Source organism: Acanthopagrus latus, chromosome 22 (assembly GCF_904848185.1).
Source record: "Acanthopagrus latus isolate v.2019 chromosome 22, fAcaLat1.1, whole genome shotgun sequence".
In the NCBI taxonomy this organism is placed as follows: domain Eukaryota; kingdom Metazoa; phylum Chordata; class Actinopteri; order Spariformes; family Sparidae; genus Acanthopagrus; species Acanthopagrus latus.
In genome coordinates this window covers 23422478-23442994 of record NC_051060.1, presented here as the reverse complement: position 1 = coordinate 23442994, position 20517 = coordinate 23422478, and the positions used below count along the sequence as shown (strand labels likewise).

At 46.6% G+C, this 20517-nt stretch overlaps 1 protein-coding gene across 1 annotated transcript; it reads right to left on the bottom strand.

Moving 5' to 3' along the window:
* Positions 1-5578: 5578 nt before the first annotated feature.
* calm1b (calmodulin 1b) lies at positions 5579-17564 on the bottom strand. Its single transcript, XM_037086285.1, has 6 exons — positions 17440-17564; positions 12342-12372; positions 11303-11446; positions 7370-7476; positions 7033-7168; positions 5579-6286 (listed from the first exon to the last, which is right to left on the bottom strand). The coding sequence occupies exons 1-6, from the start codon at positions 17440-17442 to the stop codon at positions 6258-6260; spliced, it is 450 nt and encodes a 149-aa protein (XP_036942180.1). The 5' UTR covers positions 17443-17564; the 3' UTR covers positions 5579-6257.
* Between the last annotated feature and the right edge of the window lie 2953 nt (positions 17565-20517).

The following is a 20517-nucleotide window of genomic DNA, read 5'->3' as shown; positions in this document are numbered from 1 at the left end:
TGTCAGTGGGCCCCCATGTCTCAGAAACGTCCATGGGTGCTGGTGCCTTCAACCCAAAGGGCCCGGGGTTGATGTATGTCTGACCACAGTCAGCTGACTGCACTCCTGACGCCCAATAGGGAGCAGGCTGCTCTGCCAGGCTGTTATTAAAGGGCTGTTTGTATTGCCTGCTGTTTCTTTCATTAGCAGGAATCTTATATCATCGCCTCTGCATATTGCATGAGGTTCAGGGAGGCTTGGTTGTCGTGACACCGCCGTAATATTTCACAGCAATCAAAGATGGATGAGCCCATTCTTCTAGGTAAATAGAGGGAGGCCTGGCGCCAATGAGGGAAAAGCCCAAAGATGGGTGACGGTGACACTGACGCGCTGCAGAAAGGAGAAGAAGAAGAAGGTATAAAAAAAATAAATTAAAAAAAAACTGGAAGAGTGATTGGAGTCCATAAAAATGAAAATGCACTGTAAGACAAATGGAGCAGGCAGAGACGAGGGAGCAAGGTAAATGAGGGGGAAAGAGAGAGGGAGAGGACAAGAGAGGGAGACAGAGCGAGAAATCAAGACGGAGGGAATGACAGAGTGAGGAGGATAAAAAAGCGAGAGATGGGGCTATTAGAGGTTGAGAGAAAGAGTTAGTGAGAGACCCACGCTGCTCCCAGTAATTGAAAAGGCACCGGGACTGATTTAGAGGGGAGCTTAGCTGGGGTTTGTTGGGGTTGGGGTGGTGGTGGTGGTGGTGGTGGTGGAGGAGGAGGTGGGTGGAGAGGGAGGGAGGGAAGAAGGGAGGGGGGGACACGCTGCATTGCAGAGTACCGAGGAGCAAGAACAGCCAAACCCCCCTGCAGCGCTTTGCTCCACCACCTCTACAGTCGTCATTAACGCAACACGGTGAAAACGACCCTCCAAGGCCCATAATAAGCAGTGAGGCTGCAAAAACATTATGGCTAAATCCATACGAGCTAATTACTGTAGGTGTCTCTGCGTTTCTGGCATGAATAATACAGCGAGGTAAAAGAACAGGAGAGGACAGGCCGCGAAAGCAAAAAATAAAGATAAAATACAGTAATGAAGGGAAAGTTCCAGTGTTGCCCAAGGTGAGGCCCATTCAGCACGGAACTCAAGACATATTTTCAAGTAGTATTGTGTAGTAGTGTGTGTGTGTCCATGCACAGCGTAAAGATCAAGCCATTATGAAAGGTCCTTCCTGCTGTTCTTTAATTCAGCGCCGGGTGAAACTGGACCCTTAACTTCAGCGAGAACCGGTCTGCTACTTTCAAATGTTGCTGCCTCCACAGACGCCACAATGGAAAAATATGCCTGTTCAGCTCAATATAACAACATCCATGACACGCTAAGCAGGCGCTAATGGACTTCTGCCGCTGTGTGTGTGTGTGTGCGTGTGCATGTGTGTGTGTGTGGCAGAAAGTACCAGAAGCTTCCCCAGTATTGATGTTGTGCCCGGCTCAGTTCACCTCATCCACTTCCTTAACTTGCTAATACAGCTGGACACTACACCAACAAACAGGGCTCCATGTCGCCGCACAGATGCCACACCCACCCACACACACACACACACACACACACACACACACACACACACACACAGACTGCATATGTTCCCTCACACACACCAGACACACACACTCCTGCTGTATGTCACTGGCCTGTCTCACAAGTGTGTCTGTTCTTTCCAGGGGCGCTGATACGTGATACCTCAGCCCCAGTCAATCCTTCTCGCATTACTGCCTCCGCAGTGTGCTGCTTCATTTACACGTGAAATATTGATGTTCTTAATTTAACCCCCAGGGTGCTCAAGTGTCCCTTCCTCCCCTGTGAGGATAGGGAGGCCTTTTCCAGGGAACCTGCAGTCTCAAGTGCTGACAAAAACACCCTTTCTGTCTTGGGATTGGTCGAGAGGGCGTGTTTGGTTTCGACTCATTGGTTGGTTGGCAGCAAAAACCTACCAGTTTTCCTAGCGGGTTTGTCCTGTGTGTGTGTGTGTGTGGTGGCCCACCTGTTCTCTGTGTGTGTGCACCTGTGCTTGTGTTTTTAGGGTTTATATGTAGCTGTACACTGTGCGCCTTTCAGAGCGCGAGTGAGGTAATGTGTGTGGAACAAATATTGAAAAGTAGCTTGTTGTGAGCTAACATCTCTGGATTTCACTCAAATAGCGTCTTTAGCAGGAAGGAAAATAGAAAGCAAAACAGTCCATTATGCTTAAATACAGACCAAATTTCTATTCTGCAATATAGAACTCAGTTACAAAGAGGTACTGTGCAGTTTTTGGAGAATAAATTCAAACCCATAATACTCAAAATTAATGAGGTAATAATACAAAACTAAAGGTCGAAATACAACAAAAATACAAAAAAAGGTCCCCAGAACACTGTTTAAGGCTTGACAGGTGGCAGGGTCCGCCACATAAACAAAGTAAAACGGCATCTAAACTGTGTTGTGACTTTAAGGTCAGTTTGTTTATTCAGTTAATTCAGTCATGAAAACAAAGAGAGCAGAAAAAAAATCAGTTAAAACTACAAAGTGCTCCTTTAAGCTAACAATTAAGACAACATGAAAAATATACAAAATGAGCCTTTATATTGGTAAATGAGTCAATAAATGTTTAAACACAATACGGTTTTAATTCAAATGTAATCACAGAAATTTGCGGGTGTCATCTGTGTCTGTCACAGGTCACCTTTCAGCCAATCACCTGCAGCGTTACCAGATGGGAACTGCTCGACTGGAAATGATCAGTGGTGGGGAAAATAATGACACATGAGTCATAACCACGAGAACAAATAGGCGCATTGTGTAATTTTACAGACCACGCCAACAAATCTTCCCACATCAGGTCTGTTTTTTTTTTGTTTTTTTTTCCTGCGAGCTGATGTTGCTGTGATACGTGAAAGGGGATGTCCATCACGCTGACAGCTTGTTTTCGTCCAAAAACATTTAAACTCAGAAAGAGATGCCACTTACAACATAATAAGATAAGAATACTAATTCAGAAATGTTGATTTGATACATTTCCATAACTGAATGAATGAGTTAAACAATTTGAGACTGTGTGTTCCTTCAAGTTTATTCAGTTTGTCCAGTCATGAAAATATTATCAGTGAAGATTTGTCTCTTCCAATTATAATTTCTTCCCCAAAACTACACAGAGCTCCTCCTCCGAGTCGATTCAAGCAGCAGAGGAGAGACAAACACCCCACCATCGAAGCCTACACCGCTCATGACTGGCTGGAAAAGAGGTCATATAAACGCAAGATCAGTTACAAGCATCACAGAATGGTCAAATTATCAGTCAAATTATCGTTCATTCCCGATCAGACAACACACAGGCAGCACAACTGACCCCACAAATATAATAATTACCGGACGCCTGCCCCCTTTCTAGCAGCTCTCAACATCCACAACCACATTTTGACCAGTTAGCTAGCTCTCGTTAGCTCACACAACGACAAGTAATTCCAGATAAACCAACTAACTGCTGCCAAAAGTTAAAGAAAAAAACACAGCTCAGCTTTAATTTATTTGAATGAGGCTGAACATGCTACCGTAAACAGCTGGTGTGTTGTTATGGGGGGGGAACGTGTCACCATGGTAACCACTAACTGCTGCTCACTGCAACTGTAGCTGCTGCTGCTCAGAAATCCCGGAAGTGTTGGTGGATTTGGACCAGGACGGGCCACAGGCTAGCTGCTGGTTAGCATGCTAAGCCTGCTTTTCCAAAAAAAAAATCCCAAAAACATAGCAGTCATAGCTTGAATTAAGTATCACTTGATAGTAATTTAATTTAAATAACATCCAAAATTAATTTGCAATTCATTGCTCCATTTATCAAAATCACATTACTTATTCATGTGACTATAAATTCCATAATGTCTCATTCATTTTTGAGATGGTTAACACAGCGCAGCTCCAGCAAACAGCTCTGCTATTTTCCCTCCAGTGTAAATGTCAAGGTTTGAGCACCTGACTGGCTGAGGTGGCCTGGAACAGCAGAGCGTCAGTCCCAGCCGTCAGTCAACTTTACAGCCCTTCCTATTGGCTGGGCTGGTGCTGCAGGGAGGGGCCAGGGAGGCTGGGTGCATCTGGTCGCCTGCCTCTCTTCAAAATCTAACACAGTGGCTGTAATTAGGGGGGGTGACCGACATACTTCCCAGTTACTGGCAGCCTTTGGGCAGGGTTTTCTCTCATCCTGTTTCTTGGTATCCGCCCTTCCCTTCACTGAAACTTCAGTTTATCTGATTAATGCCAGTAAGTTGGTTCCTCAGTCGCCGGCCGGCATCTAATTTAAAACAGATCTGCAGAGATAATGAGTGTACAAGGAGTGTGCAGAATGTTGTGTGTTTTTCCCCTGAAAGCAGAGCCCCGCCCACCTCTGTGTAGAGAGGATAAGGTGTGTGCATGCCTATGTATAGAGGTATGATTAAGTGAAGTGCTCGCTGCTTTCTGTAGGTGGGTGGAGGGCTGTTTCAGCCTGTCTCTGCTGCTCTCTAAACACGGTCAAATTACAGTCCAAATATAGTAAAACAATGCAGCTCTTCCGTGGCTTTTTAGACATTTAGGTGGCACGTTGTCCTGCACATCCGACACTCGGGGTGTGCTGTTTTTAAAAAAAAATAATTAAAAAAAAAAAAGTGCTACACAGCTGCAGTGTTGTGGCCTGGTTTACCTTACTAGGACAAGCCAACATGGAGTCATCGGCAGAAGCAGGAGGGTTTATTCAAACTCCCACTTGCCTTCTCAAAAACCCCCAACATCCCGGTTACAGCATGTTCCTGTTGCCTAGCAACCGGCCAGGTCTTGAGAGAGAGAGAGAGAGAGAGAGAGAGAGAGAGAGGAAAGGCATCATGGATGTGTATGTATATCCACGGCTGAGCGGGAGAGCAAACACTCTCGGCTGCCTCTTCCTCCCCTGTGAGCAGCTCACTCTCTCCACAACCTCACTGCCATGTAATGGAGCACAGTATTACACACCGCGAGTCCTGCCTCGGCGCCGCATCAACCCGGTGACACCGCACACGGAGAGGACGCCGCTCAGAATCAGTCAGCGTTATCTGTCTCGTGGGTAAACAGCACACAGACTTTTGGTTATGTCTGCTCAAGAAAGATGACATAAGACGTGATAAAGTTCATGGTCTTTTTTATTTGAAAAAAAAAAAAAATAAAGACTAGCATGTACAACTTGGAATGAATGTAAACTGAACTCAGATGAACAGTTGCGAAGACTGGTGCGCCGACACTCCTAAACAGCATGCGCTGCAAACACAGTACACCTCTCACTAATGCTCCTTTTACTGAGTCGAGAAACAGAAGAAGAAAAAAGAAAAAAGTGAAGGCCAGTGATTCTCTCTTGCATTAAAAGAGGACAGACGCTCCATCTCAGCGAAAAGAAAGGAGGAAAAATAAAAGAAAATAAAATAGAAAGCTCACCGTAAGACTCTTTATGTCCCCCCCCTTTCGTTTTAAAAAAAGGGCGGGACGCACAACTACTAAGATGGCTGTCCAAATAACATAACAAAAACAAAAAAAGAACATGCCAAACATTTTGAAAATGTGTTTTTTTTGTACATTGTTTTTTTTTTTTTTACTCTTTTTATCTAGCATACAATTAAGTCCCATTCCACTTCAACGCTTGAGTTAGAACCTGGTATTATATTCTCTCATCTTTAACAGTACAGGGTTCCTCTCCAAATACAAAAAAACTGTACCAAACCAACAAGAGGACAGCTTATAGTGGAATCAGCACGCTCTGGTAGCCCGGAGGAGGGACGGGGGAGGGCGGGGAGGGGGTTAGTGCTCCGGTCTCAAGCTTGCATGCATGAAGAACAGAAAACAGAGAGAAAGAAGAGATGGCCAGCTCAGACATTTACCACTAGCAAATGGAACTGGAAGGAGTTCGCCAGATGCTTTTGCTTGAGTCTGAAGGTAGTAGTTACAGGGTTTTGTTGTTTATTATTTTTACTTGTTAAGTACTGATGCTAAACTGATCTCCGGGGGGAGGGGACAGGATCACTAACCATCATTTTTCATGCAGAATATTTTTTGTATGTATTTTTTTTTTGTATATTTTTCCTGTGTGGACAGAAGGATATTTTATTTCAACATTCAATTATTTTCTATACAGAAACAGTATGAATAAATGAACATTTTTTTTTCTCCAAGAGGTAAGTAAAACATTTGATTTTTTTTTTTTTTGATTTTTTTTTGTTTGTTTCTTCTAAGAGGGGACAGGACGGGGCGGGCAAGCTTCACTTTGCAGTCATCATCTGTACAAACTCTGCAGAGAGAGGAGAGAGGACAAAAGACAATAAGGACATCAGATTAAAGCTCTGGCACAGCCTGTTGCCAGTAAGAGCAGTCACCTGCTAAATTGTTAAATGCTTTATTAATTTTTTAATCAAGTTGAGCGGGTTCAGAACACACATCCTAATTAGTGTCCCCTTTCCAAACGGCTTCCACGTTCATCTCATTAAAGCCATTTGATTAAAAAGCTCTGGCTTTGTGCTTACACTTGTGCGAGTAAATAAATAAGAGGAGGCTGTCACTGTCTGCACAGTACATATTCTCTCTACAGGACAATGGGAGCATAGAAGTAGGGCACTTTTTTTCAGCCATGACTTATGGACTGTTCATAATATATCAACAGCCTTTCTGGAAAGTCAGCGCAGCCTCTCGTGTAATGTGCCACGGGACCGATCGTAGCGGGGAGGGAGGAAGAGGGAGAGAAGGCAGCCAGAAAGAGAAGAGTGAAAAGGCTCCTGGCACACTGATGATGATTCAGAAGGATGGCTTTTCTCTCCCATCTCTGTTTCAGCAGGCTCCATCTATAGTCCCTATCTAATAACTAATATTATGTGTGGCTGGCTTGTCTTCCAGTCGCCCTCAGAGAAATACACAGCTTGGAAAATCAAGTGCTCTGGTCCCCTCTGTTTAATAAAAGCTTACAGCATGGCCTAGAAAACTAAAGCTATTTGTGCACCGTGACACTTCAGTGTGCGCTGCCTTTACAACAACTTATTGTACCTTCGTAGTTGACCTGTCCGTCTCCGTCGATGTCTGCTTCTCTGATCATCTCGTCCACCTCCTCGTCCGTTAGCTTCTCGCCCAGGTTTGTCATGACGTGACGGAGCTCTGCGGCGCTGATGTAGCCATTGCCGTCCTGGGCAAAACACGGGATCAAATGGGTGAAATGTTAAAAAAAAAATCCTGCAGACTTCCAGCTGGTGGGGTTAGCACTGAGCAAAAGGGCGGCGGCAGGGATTAAACAAGCAGGAAGTCGGCAGGTACCGATCATCATACTTGTCAAAGATTCTCAGGTTACTCGGCTTGTTGCTCCGCATTAACATGTGACCTTATTTACCTTGTCAAATACCCGGAAAGCCTCGCGGATCTCCTCCTCGCTGTCTGTGTCCTTCATTTTTCTGGCCATCATGGTCAGGAACTCGGGGAAGTCGATGGTTCCATTACCTGGAGCGGGTGATCAATGAGGCACATTTTAATCAGCAGAAATTGCAATCACTTAAAAGCAAACTCAGATAAGCAGAGATAATATAATCCAGCATTTAGCTGATGAAAAGCACCTGAATGAAAATATTAATTTAGTCCTGCAGTTTTTTTTTGTTTTTTTTTTAATTTATTTATTTTTGCTCTCGTGTATGACATTTATCTTATGGACCATAACTTCTCTCCGGAGGCGTCCCTGCCAGTGACGGAGCAACTTGAGACATAATTAATCGCAGAGAGGAAAGCAGCCCTCCAATTATTTAGTAAACACCTTCCTTCCTGTGATATGCACAGCGAACTGCCGGCTGAGAGGAGCAGAGAGGATGTGTGTGTTTCTGACGCTGTGTGTGTGTTTTCTGTTCTTCCTCAGGGAAGCCCTGGGAAGATGTTGCGTATGTTGTACACAGAGCAGCAGGACTGCAGGGGGGGGACCCATGGCCAGTCATCCATAATGTAGACGTATAGTATACTGTGCAGCTTGGCCTTCCAGCAGCCTGAATAAATCATAGGCTGTGTCCCTGTCAGAAACCCCGGCTGAGGGCGGAGGCTGCGGGGAGCTTCAATCCAGATGAAGGTCGCTGCTATCTACTCTTATCCATCTGTAAATCCAGATTTTGTTTCTCTTCAACGCTGCTTTTTTTTCATGTGTTCTTCATGTGCTCGTCCAACATTCTGATCATTCTGATCAATTCTGAATCAATCAGTGGTTTTCACTTCTGGTGGTGTTAATGGCAGCTGCGGTGGTGGCGGGTATGCGTGCAGTTAGATCAATATCCATGTTGCTTTTGTCAAGACAGGATTACCAGGGGATCAGACCCTCCTGACAGGGGGAAGGATCTATGAGGAGCTCAGCAGCTCAACTGAGTGCAACCACAGGGAGGGAGGATGGGGAGGGGAGGGCCGGTCCGACAGTGGTGGAGGGACTCGCTAATATACTCGGAGACGTTGGGAGTACGTGTGGTGGTCTTTTATAATTGCAAGCTGAGAAAAAAAAAAAACTCGGGATTGTAGTGAAGGTCAGGGACACCGAGGGCAAAGTACCCGGAGGGATTAGCCCTGGGGTGGGACGGATGGGGCGGGGGGATTGTATGCAGATTAACCAATAACCAAGCGTGGCTCGTGGAGCGAGACGGTGAGAGAGAACGAGCGAGAATGAATGTGTGTGTGTGTGTGTGTGTGTGTGGGGAAGGAAAAGGGATGCAGTAATGTGATGGGGCAGATGGTGATCTCATGGCCTGGGGTAACAATCTAAGGACCTGTTATCTAACACACAGAGACAGCCAGCAGCACCGAGGGAACACATGCTGCCACTGGGGGTTGGGAGGGAGGCTGATGGTGGTGGTGGCGGTGGTGGGGGGGAGGGTTGTCCCAGTCTTGGAGAAGGGCACAACTGCAACTGGAAAACCATGTTCTGAGGGGGGACAGTGACTACAGAAGCAAGGCAGCCCTCGAGTTATATCTGCTCAACTGCACCTCGAGCCAGCTGCTGCGGCGGAGGGAGGGAGGGAGGGAAGCAAGGAGGGATGAAGATATGGGAGGAAGGCAGGCGGGAAGAGAGAAAATGGTGGGAGGGAAAGGGAGAGAAAATAGAGAGGGAGGGAGGGAGTGGGCGGCAGAGAGAAAGATGGAGATGAGGGAGATGTGAAGAGGAGAGAATATAAGGAGTGAACCGAGTGGGAGATGGTGCGATTACACATAAGAGGTGCTGACGCAAACTATAGAAGGCTGAGGCATCTCCGCGCTGCTGCTCTGTGTGTGGTCATCGTTTTTTCCTGCATCATAAAGCCAACTTCCATCCCCGAGATGAGAAAAGAGGGGCCGGGTTGTGTAACAATGATGATGATGGTGGTGATGGTGGTGATGGTGGTGAGGGGATGTGCTGGGACTCTAGGCTAATAACATTTGACGTATTCAGTCTATAATTAAACAGTTTTCTCTTGTGTCACACCGGATGTGATCGAGTCTGTTACATGCCAGGAACACTGAAGCCGTCCTGAATCGTTTTCAAGCTGGATGGGTTGGCGTGTTTGCTCATCTGTGTGTCGGAAAGATAAACAGCAGGAGTTGATACTGTAATTGCGGCTTGTTTTTTTTTTTTTCTTTTTTTACACTCCAGTAGCCAGACGACTTTCCTATCTTACAGCTCTCTGCCTTCCATCCTGTCTTCCATTCACTGTAATTCTTTGCCACGGCCTCCTTGTTTGGTAAATAAAGCTGATTTTCAATGGGCCAGCTGACATCCCATGGCTGCTGCCGATGTGGGTACTGGATGTGCAAAGCGCAGAGAGGCCTTATGTAACCACTTTTATTTTCCATTACTAGCTTCATTGCTGTCTGACCTAGATTGCATCAGCCAAGGGAGGCAGAGGCAGAACAAGGGGATGTTAGTGATGGTGTGTGTGTGTGTGTGTGTGTGTGTGTGTGTGTGTGTGTGTGTGTGTGTGTATATGCATGCTCTTGGGTGTAACTGGGGGGAGGGGGGAGGGGGTTGCTGAGGATGGTGGGAGGACGTTTCAATAAAAGAGGCAGCCTAGCCGCGGTGCGATTGATTTCTCCTGATCAATGTCGTCCCATTTCCCCCCAAAAATCCTATAAGCTGACAGAGCAGCACTGAGGGTGAAGGCCCCACTGACAGCTAACATCCTCGACTCTCCCGCCCCAAGGACAGCCAGGTCGGGAGCCACTAGCCAACTTCTCTGACTCCGATCTCTCTTCCCTTTTTCTGTCTCAGAGCCTTCAGGATTCACTGCGGTGGAGGATAAACGCTCGACGAACCACTCGTCACAAGGTCAATAAAAGAATCTGTCAGAATTGCGGCACTGAGCACGGCCACGCTAACGCCGGCAAAGTCTTTTGACACTTACTCCACTCACAGGCACTGAAAGCACTGAAAGCACTGAAAGCACTGAAAGCGCCTCCCGCGCGTCCATATCTCTGACATTGTCGAGTATGATGGAGCTGAACACGCAGTGACTAAACTGCTGACACACAGGGACATGTTATATGAAAATTAAGCTGGCTCGACAGTTGGCTTGGACAGTTGGTTGACAGTTGGTAGAAAAAGGGGAGGGTGGAGCGCGACTATACCACACTGATGTGTTTCGAGAGGGGGAAGTAATGGATGCTCTTATCTAATCCCTTGTGTGTTTTGTTACAGAGGTTTTATTATAGATGTCGTGTAATTAAATGGTCGTGTGAAATCATGGTTCTCGTTCCCCCTGAAATGATTCAAGTGAACCGAGGAGCTCGAACTAAAAGTGGATGAAAGAGTGTCGATTTTACTGCTGACTGACAGCAGCAACAACTTATTTCATTGATTAAAAATGCACAGGAATGAAACGGCATCGGTTTATTACCTAAATATTAAAAACCCTTCTCCTTCCACGTACACTAAACTCTGTAAAATGTGAGGAACGGCACCATTTAACTGCTGATTATCCACCTTTTTTAAATTAATTTCCCAGCAAGCCAGAAGTGAGTACATGGGGCATATTTCTCCTCCCTGTATTGAAAATGATTCACAAAATAGATGTAAATCACTGCTATGTCTATAATGCGATGCATTTATTGCGCCCCACGGTTATTTAGTCGACTGTTTTAGTTGAGATGTAGTGGTAATTATAGCTGATTGTCTGTAAGCACATGAGCTGATTAGGTGTGTGATAAATGAAGGCTGTCATGTGAAACTTCAGACTCTAAAACCTTTTACAATGAGTTAAGTCAAGAGGAATGTACTCGATCTGTATCCTTATCTGTGAATGTCACGGAAGAATCAGGCATGTATACTGACCGTCAGCGTCCACCTCGTTGATCATGTCCTGCAGCTCGGCCTCTGTGGGGTTCTGGCCCAGCGACCTCATGACGGTACCGAGCTCTTTGGTGGTGATGGTGCCGTCGCCATCCTTGTCGAATAAGGAGAAAGCCTCCTTGAACTCTGCAGGGGGGAGGAGGGAGGTGAAGGTGAGAGAGCGAGGTTAGACGAGTGTCGCTTTACAGAGCCGGGTTGTGTTAGGACGCTGCAGTCAGGTCGAACAGGTTAATCAATCCCTCGTCACCTCAGCTGCTCTGTTCACTGAGTTCACACTCGTCTGCGAATGAGCCCGCGAGTGATGTTGTAAATGTGCTGAGCTCCAAAACCACACAGAGATCTTTATCTCGCGCCATGAAAGAAAAAAAACAAGAGCGATCACAGCACATTTTAAGTTGTAGGGGGAGAAAAAAAAAAGCAGAGAGATTTTTTACTGCAACAACTTTATTGTCTGCAGCAGTTTGCTCTTTGTATGAGCAGGCTTCTAAACTACGGGCCATAAAACTCCTATCCAGGGAGAGCAGGCACTGGTGAGCATTAGCCTTGGAGCCTTAGCACAAGCTAATTAGCCACAGAGGGGGTTTAGACTGAGAGGAAACTGTGCAGCAGCCTCCAGTTTTTAGAGGCCACATCATTTATTTATTGAGAAACGTCAAGGTGCCTCTGTGATAGAAACTACTCATAAACTTGCACGGAAACTGTGACGGCACAAGTTTTAGTCCTGAGTCACGACAGGCTGCTCGTTCTGCTTCTTCCTTTTTATTTCCTGTTCCTGTTCATTGAGAGACACTAATGATCCACTGAGGGAGGGCAGCTGCCAAAGCCGTCAACGTCAGGTTTTCATTTAATTTTCTCTTGAAGTGACATGGAAGTACCCAGAACAGCTAATGACAGATATTACCTCACCCATGTGTCAGATGAGGGGAAGCTTTTTCAAATAACACATTATGGAAGTGATCAAACAGCAGCCAGTAAATGTGTGTGAGGGGAAGGAAAGTAGAAAAACTCTTCTTGTTCCTACCTGCGATCTGCTCCTCTGTTAGTTGGTCAGCCTGTGGTTGGAGAAACAAAAAGTGAGAAGGAGGGAGAGAGAGTTACAAACAATGAAGTTACTCAACAAAACACTCATTCCAAGTCTTAAACCGTTTTCGTCACTACATTCCTCGCGCTCCCCACACACCGAGCGCCACACAGCTCAACACTGGCCGCAGTGTTCAGGGGTCTGAGCTGGAATCTGCGCTCAGCATCGGCCAAGATTTACCCATGAAAATACCACGAATTAGACTGAGGGCTGGTAACTTCAGATTTCCTGAACATTTCCTCTCTGAAGGGTATTTCCTCCTCTAGGCAGAATCACACCATGCTAAATTGATCTTGTCTCTGTGATGGTTTAATGCCAACTGCAGAGTTCATCTCAACTCCAGTCGGCCTTTCACTGCCATTAAATCAGATGCTGAAAATCAGAGCTGGCTCAGACTGATAGCAGAGGCTTATCAAGATGCTTTTTTTAAAAAAAGGTTGTGTTTGTTTGATAGACAGCCAAGAAGCTAACACACAGAAAGCTCTGTGAAGACACTGGATAAGATTACATCTCCAGCTGATGAGTGGCTCCATGGGATTGATGTTCAAATTAGTAGGCTACACCACGGCGGTCCACATGAGAGGGACCGCTGGGCAACGCGTCTCCAGGCGTTTAGGCAGGGTTGTTTCAGGACATATCAGCATGGGAGTGTTGTTTTCCACAGTCGTACCAACAGGAGGAAAAAAAAAAGAAAAAACAGAAAGGCCTGCTGGCTTGGCGCGGTTCGGTTCCCCTCCCAGCCCGTTCTCCTCCGCTAGCGCCGGCTCTCTAATGGCTGATAGTGACTCACACGCGCTTTAAATGGTGAGCGAGCTTCCACTGCCAGGCCTCTCACGTAGACGGACCAGGCGTCTTTGCGAAGGAGCCACTGATTTCAAACAAACACGCTCAGTAGTAAAGTGTGAACACCGAGTGTGTGTGTGGTGCAAACAACTCCCACGAGCACCCTCCCGTCCCGGCTTTCTGGTGAAAAACAGGACTTATTATCATCATTATTATTATTATTATTGTTACCGAGCCACGCTGACAGAACTGTGCTCGGCAGCGAAGAAGGAACACACACAAAACAGTCACAGATGTGCACATACATGCCCGTGCACGCTTGTAAACACACACACACACACACACACACACACACACACAGTCCCTCTTAATGGCATTCTTCCTCAACACCAATACTTTCCATCCCCATGTTTCCTGTGAATTAGTCCATGCAGTCAGTTCTGCCTCACAGCAAATTCCTGCAGCCCGTCGGTGTGTTTATGTGTTTGTACAAGCTGAGTAAATCTGAGCCTTGGACTCCATGTTTGGAGTTACTTTACTTTAGTATATCGAGCCGGTTAAATCGAATTTGCTGCGTAACGACATGATTGTGTTAAGAGCGGATAAGATAAGATCGTCGGATCATCTCATGACACACTCCGCGCTGACCTTTAACTTTCCTTAAAGAAACACAGAAGACCTCGAGTGAACAGCGGCCACGGGATGGATTGATCCGGCCAGCGAGAGGTTTTATTGATAACTTTGGCGGCGCTCATGCGATTAGCTGACACGATTCAATAAACCGCCCCGCACACACACACACATAGCGCTTGTTTTTCCTCCTCCCTCCCTCCCCGCGCCCTCTTCCTGTCTCCATTACCATCTGTGAGGATGGGAAATGTCAAGAGACAAAACAGCTCTGCCCGGCGCTGACATGCCACCCAGCTCGACCGGCGCTCGGCCTCCTCCGGTTGTTCTGCTGCTCCTCTCTTCGTCTCATCTCTCCTGGTTTTTTTTCCCCTCATGTTAATTTCTGTGTTGATGAGCCTCCCCTCCCATCTTCCCTTAGTCACCCTCTCTGTCATGCTGTGTCACTCCTGCTGTCTCTTTCTGTCCCCCGCTGTCTCTCTAAGTGGACTGGGTGTGGGGTTTGGTGACTCAGTGCTATGGATCCTCCCTTGGCTTAGGCCCAAGCTGTTGGGGCCTCATGGTGCGGCTGCATCACCAGGCCCACTACCGGCCCATCCCTTCCTTCTTTTTTTTTCTCCCCTTTCCTTCTTCTTTTCCTGGCACTTGAACTTTGGCCAATACCAACGCCTCCTCCTCCTCTTCCTCCAGACCTTTCCCCTCCGTGTGTCTCTTATGCTCCCTCTATATGTCACATACTGTTCAGAGGAAACTCCCTGTGATTCACCCTCCACAGTGTCTTTTGCACAGGGTTGTTCTCTGCCAGGCTTCCAGTCTTAATAACAGCTTGTAGGGAATTAGGGGTGTGTGAGTGTTTGGGGATGGGGGAGGGGTCTACTGGCAGTGGTCCGCTGGCACGAGTGGGTCAACCACTCCCACTGTTGCCCGGGCAGCCGGCCCCAGCACTGCGCTCCAAACAGGCCTGTGGGAGACAGGAGGCGGTTCACCGGGCCAGCGAGGAATATCTTCTCGCTCTCACATGATGTCATATCAGCCTTGTACAAATACACAGCATCGTTCCCTGTTCACACCACGTTTCATTGGATAGGGGGACGCAAAATGGTGCCAGAGACCGCCAACGATTATCTTCTTCTTCTTCTTCATTAATGCTGCACGCGTGTCTGAATATTGCTGATCTGTCACTGTGAGGTGCCCACACAATTCCTGAAGTAGCTTCTTTGTATTCGCCATGTGAAAGGTGCACAACCAGCTGTCACGCTGACAGATGGGTGTGACACACACACACACACTCACGCTCACACACATTTCCATTCAACGTAACACAAGCACAAACACAAAGAGTCAGTGTGGCACACGCGGTCCCTTTCTATAGGAGCACTGAGCTCCAGTGTGCTGAACGCCTCGTCTCTTTGAGGCCGGACAAAAGACAGTGAGGCCTCGGGGCCGGCCTGTGTCTGGAGGGGGGTGGAGGGGGGGAGGAGGAGGGAGAGAGGGTGGGTGTAAACAACACCAGCTTCCCTACACCCCGCGGACGAGGCCGGTCCACCATATGGCCTGGTGCTGGTAGGTGGCCGGGTACTCCTCCGCACCACAGAGAGCGCTTCATCGCTCCGAGACACCGGGAACATAGGACATGACTAGGTGTTGCCGCCAAGCACATAAATTATTCACGGCAGCAGATCCGATGTCCGTCAACTTACTAAACATGCATCAGCAAACAACAGCGTAACAGGAACAGGATAGGGCCTTAGCATGGCCCGACTACTTATTCGATACTTCCACCTCAATGGGGGAGGCTGTTTCCACCTCAGCGGGCGTATTGATGCATTCAAGGGGCTTACGCCGGTGGATTTAACTTTTCAGAGATGCTGATACGCAGGCCAACTCCATAACAATTCCGCTTTACACTCCAATTACTGCGGCGCGTTGCAACGTGAAACTGCATTGCAGCTCGATACCATATATGGGATATTTGATCACAGCATAGAGGTGGAGGTGGGGGTGGGGGGTGTCTACAGCTTCTTGACTCCCTCAGGCTATTAATGATCTATCAAGCTCGATAATCAATGGATTAGTTTGAGGGCCTCTTTTCCACATGCAGATCACTTCCACTGGGTAACTTCTCCTGGTGTGACGTAGCCTGCAGAAGGGCTCCGTTACATTAAGCCGGGTGCAGATGTCGGCGTGTTGCGTGTGTCTCCCAACATCTGGGGGAGGTGGGTCAGAATGGCGTGGTCGGTGTGCGCACGGCCACACATTCTGCAAGTCACTGAGGCCTCTGGAAACATCGTGGTTTCCGCTGGCGGTTTTTCAGCGACTCGTACCTCTTGGAACAACAACTCTGGACACACCAGTCCTGTGACGTTCATGTTTTTCTTGCAGATGTGTCAGAGAAAGTGGAGGAAAAAACTTCAGCAGCTGTTTGGGGTGTTTTTATCGGTGGCGGAGACTCCAGCTTCTTCTTGGACGACTCTCCCATGGGTGACACATTTGCGTAACATCGCAAAAAAAAACATTTGCAAAGAGGCAACCAAATCAGCCGACATAACACAAATAGATAACATAGAATCAAGATAAACCCTCAGGGCCTGCAGTGAAGGCGGAACTGCGTCTCCCTTTTTTCTCTCTCTCTGGTGTGTATGTGCGTGCGCGTGTATGCATGTGTGCGTGTGCGTGTGTGTGTGTGTGTGTGTGTGTAGCCTTTCCAACACCAAGCAGATACAACACAGCTATAAACCTTTGTAATTACAGGATATGGTCAGTTTCCGATGCGGAACACTTGACGGGATCTACAATAGCTGCCATCATGGCGCGGCTCGGCGCGGCTCGGCGCGAGCAAGCAAAAGATGGTGCAACATATAGAAGAGGAAGAAGAGGGGGAAGCCAAACGCACCCAGAGAGAGAGAGAGACAGAGAGAGAGAGAGAGACAGGGGAGCGTCATATGCGGGTTTCAAATTCAACATGACGCCTGAAACACGTTGGCTCAGGAGGAGAAACCGTCTCCAACACGCCTGCGCTTCCTCGGGCGGATTGTGAAAAAAAAAATAATAATAATCTCCCTCCCTTGATGCATTTTATGGCTGCAGAATTATGCTGTAATGACTCAGAATAGCTTTGCCAGTTTATATTCCGACACCCACCCACCAAACCCCACCACCGCAAACATCTTTGTCCAGAAATTAACTCGATCTGGTTCCGTGCGCGCCGCGGAGCTGCCACCCGACCCGCCGCCGTGAAGCCCGGGCGAGCGAACAAGACGCCGTGTGTGAAATTGCGCAGTTGTAAAGTCAGGAAACACGGTCCCCAGCTTTTTTATTTTATTTTATTAATACGAAGATGAACACCATTTCACACATATAAAAAGCAGACAATGTGGCTTCACATTATAAACACGTCTAATGCGCCTTTTTCTCTGTTCTGCGGGCGTCTCCTTTACGCACACGGAGCCGCTCCGGAGAGGAATCAATGACTGAAACAGGAACAGAGATAACAAAAAAAAAAAAAACTCGCACAGCTAACACCTGCTTCACCCTCCTAACAAGCCGGATTCACTACACTTAAACACGCATTTTCCTCCTTTTCCCTCTTCCTTTAGGTCTACAAACAGAATGAATGACAAATACATACCATGTCGGATGAGTTGTGTGCTTGTTGGTCTGTGGAGGCAGACTAGGAGTGTGGTCGTTCCTTAGATGGAGTTCCACTGGCGGGATAGGAGTGTGTATATTGGCCGTGGCCAGAATGGGGGGAGGGAGGGGGGAGGAGGAGGGTGGTGGTAGGGGAGGAGAAGGGGGGAGGGATTGCCTTTGCTGTATCCCTCCGCCACACCAGCACTGATCACTCACTTCCTTATTTCAATTCAGGGCTGAACTGCTGCAGCAGCGCGGGGCCTCCAGCAGGAGACCTGCCAATCAAAGCTCTGGGGTTTGAAAACGCCTGCAGTGCATTGAGCTGCATCCTTATAGATTTAACAAAAAAACTCATGTTAAAGCGCATGAATGTGGATGTTCAGTTCCATCTCTGCACTGATGTTTTCAAGATGTGCATTTTAAGAGTGTTGCCTTTATAACTACATGATGCACCGGGGGGATTCGAACCTTTCACAGCTGTGTGTTGTTGACATGATTAATCTTGCTCAAGGGTTTTTGTTTTGTTTTGTTTTGTTTTTGGACTGACATCACAGGGAGCAGCGCTCATGTCATGTGAGGATAAGGTCCTGTGAGGTAAGACCTCCTCTCACATGGCTGTTTTATAATCACCTCCAGAAGGCCAAATGTGTCCTACGAGTAATGTTTGATGGAGGTCTGGAGATTTTTTTTAGGCCAAATTAGCAGCAAAAATGCAAATTAAGGATGAGCCCAACAAGTTATAAAGGCATTAGGGTGTAATAATTAGTGGATAAAGTGATCCCTGTACCTGCCATTGAAAGATATGCCACCATGTGTCCTGTCTTTTTTTTTTAAAAAAAAGCCTCTAACAATTCATCTCATCTATGATTTAACCCACATTTCCACTTCATCACCATCACCAACTCATTATAACATAAAGAGCAAAATTACTAAAATCATAAATATGAAAATGTTACTGTAAAGAGCAGATTAATGCACTGAAAACTTATGCATCCTTTTATTTGTAGTTGTGTTGCCTTAAGATGCAATTTTAAACTCATAAGGAAACTCACAGCCTTTTTTTTTTTTTTTTAAAGGCAGACTGCGCCTTTAAATCGGAGCAGATCGCTGTGAGGCCTCCTCGCGTGTATTTCACTAAAAAATGACCTTCACTATAAAAAAAAAAAATACCCAAATCAAGTCCCCATAAACGCATCACGAACACAACATCACCCATCTGACCTTCCTTTAATAGCGTCATATTCCTCCCAGCACGGCGGGCACTAGTTCGCAGCCCACCCCGCGGAAGGATACCTCTCAGTGTAGGAAGCGGCCCGGTTGACACTGGAGAATTTTTGCTGTGCCGGTTGTGTGATCGCGTTTCTGATTGGCCGCTGCAGACCTGCAATATTATACTCCATGTGTCGGGCGCATCGATTGGCTACACGGGACCTGCATTGCACCAGGCAGTAGCACTTGATGGGGAAATATAATAAATATAAATACAGGAAACGTAAAAACAGAACTCAGCGCAGCTTTCAGCGCCACGTCGCCTCAGCGTTTTTTATTACCGACGGTGATTATTTATATTTGTTTTGGCTTTTTTTTTTTTTTTTTTTTTTTCCGACGGAAGGAAACTGCGACAGGTTTTCATTGGTGCGGGGTGAATGTTTGATAGGCTCGATATGGGATGTGCGCAGACTTACTATTGGCTGCGACGAAGTGTGGTAGGCCCGCGTGAGGCGAACAATGAAGCATGGCACAACCGAGGGTGTGTGTTTTTGTTTTTGTTGTTTTAGTTTTAAAACCATCCTGAGTAAAACACAATAAACTTTTTAAACGCAGAATTAATTTGGGAAAATCAAGATCATGTGTTCTTGTTTTGTTTTTGTTTTTTACCTGCACACATTCATACAAAACTCCTCCAGCAGCCTGTTGGAGGTGTGTGTGTGTGTGTGTGTGTGTGTGTGTGTGAAGTACACCTGGACAAGAAGCACCACCCTGTGGACAGATTGGACAACAGGACTAGTTGGTTTGAAGAAGGTGTCCTGTCTGAAGTCATCGGCCCCTTGTAGTCTTAAATCCACTGAAAAGTGTATGTAGTTTGGTGGGCTGCTGAAATGCTTCTCACAACCTGTTTTACAAACCTTCAAGGTTCAATGACTGTCCTCAGACACTGAAACTAGACGGTGGTTTCTGCCCCACAGCCTGAAAACAAAAGCTTTGAAACAGACCGACCTGGCCGCTCCGTGTGCATCTCTGTCAAAAATCTAACTTTCTGTCTTTATGTGCTACTCGACATCCCATACAAATCATAAATATTCTGTTTATTACATAATCTCATGTTGCCTGCTTTCCTATTTTTAAAATTCTTTTAAAGGCACAATATGTAGGAATTTCCAGAATGTTAGCAATTAATAGTTCCGACGATATCTCAGTGCTTTAATGTTGACTCACCAGCTAACCAGCGAGCCCCGGCACCGTCACGTCTCACAGTACTGCTCTTCAGTTTCCAGTCTGGGCAGCTTCCTCCTCCAACTGGTAGCTGCCGTTAGCCAGTTAGCTCAGTTAGCCATGCAGCTAGCGGTTTAACATAGTAATATGCAGCTTACCATCGTTTACTGGAAAATTCCTGTACAACACTGCTTTTAAAAACAGCTTTAAATATGTGATCAGTCATAGATTTGTGGATGCATAAAGTTTATTTGAACAAGATTATAAAAGGCAAGTTTATTTGTGCTGTATCTCATTTTATGTCTGTCATTAATCACAGTTTCACTCTGGACTCCTAGAAGAGGAGCTGTCGCACTGTTTACAGCTATTGTGGATCAAAATAAACATTTTTTTTTTCCATTTTAACTTCCACACAAGTGTTTAAGCACAAACTCTCTTCTGCAGTTCAGTCCGAGGTCCGGGCCGTCTCGTCAGGTCACGTGAACTCTAACTGAAGTTGAGCTACTTCATGCGTTAATCTGCTGGAACTAATCGGGACTTTCTTACCGAATTTGTTCAGCGTTTTGCCCTGTTTAACAGGAGAAACAGCTATTACATGAGCACATGTTAATTTTTCTTGCTGCTCTGCACAAACACTTATTTC

What these genes read in the sequence shown, in the direction of transcription:
- calm1b (XM_037086285.1), bottom strand. An exon ending in CAACGAGGTGGACGCTGACG is followed by an intron (nt 7,477 to 11,302) that starts GTCAGTATACAT and finishes CACCCGCTCCAG; the next exon opens with GTAATGGAACCATCGACTTC. An exon ending in CGGACAGGTCAACTACGAAG is followed by an intron (nt 6,287 to 7,032) that starts GTACAATAAGTT and finishes CTCTCTCTGCAG; the next exon opens with AGTTTGTACAGATGATGACT.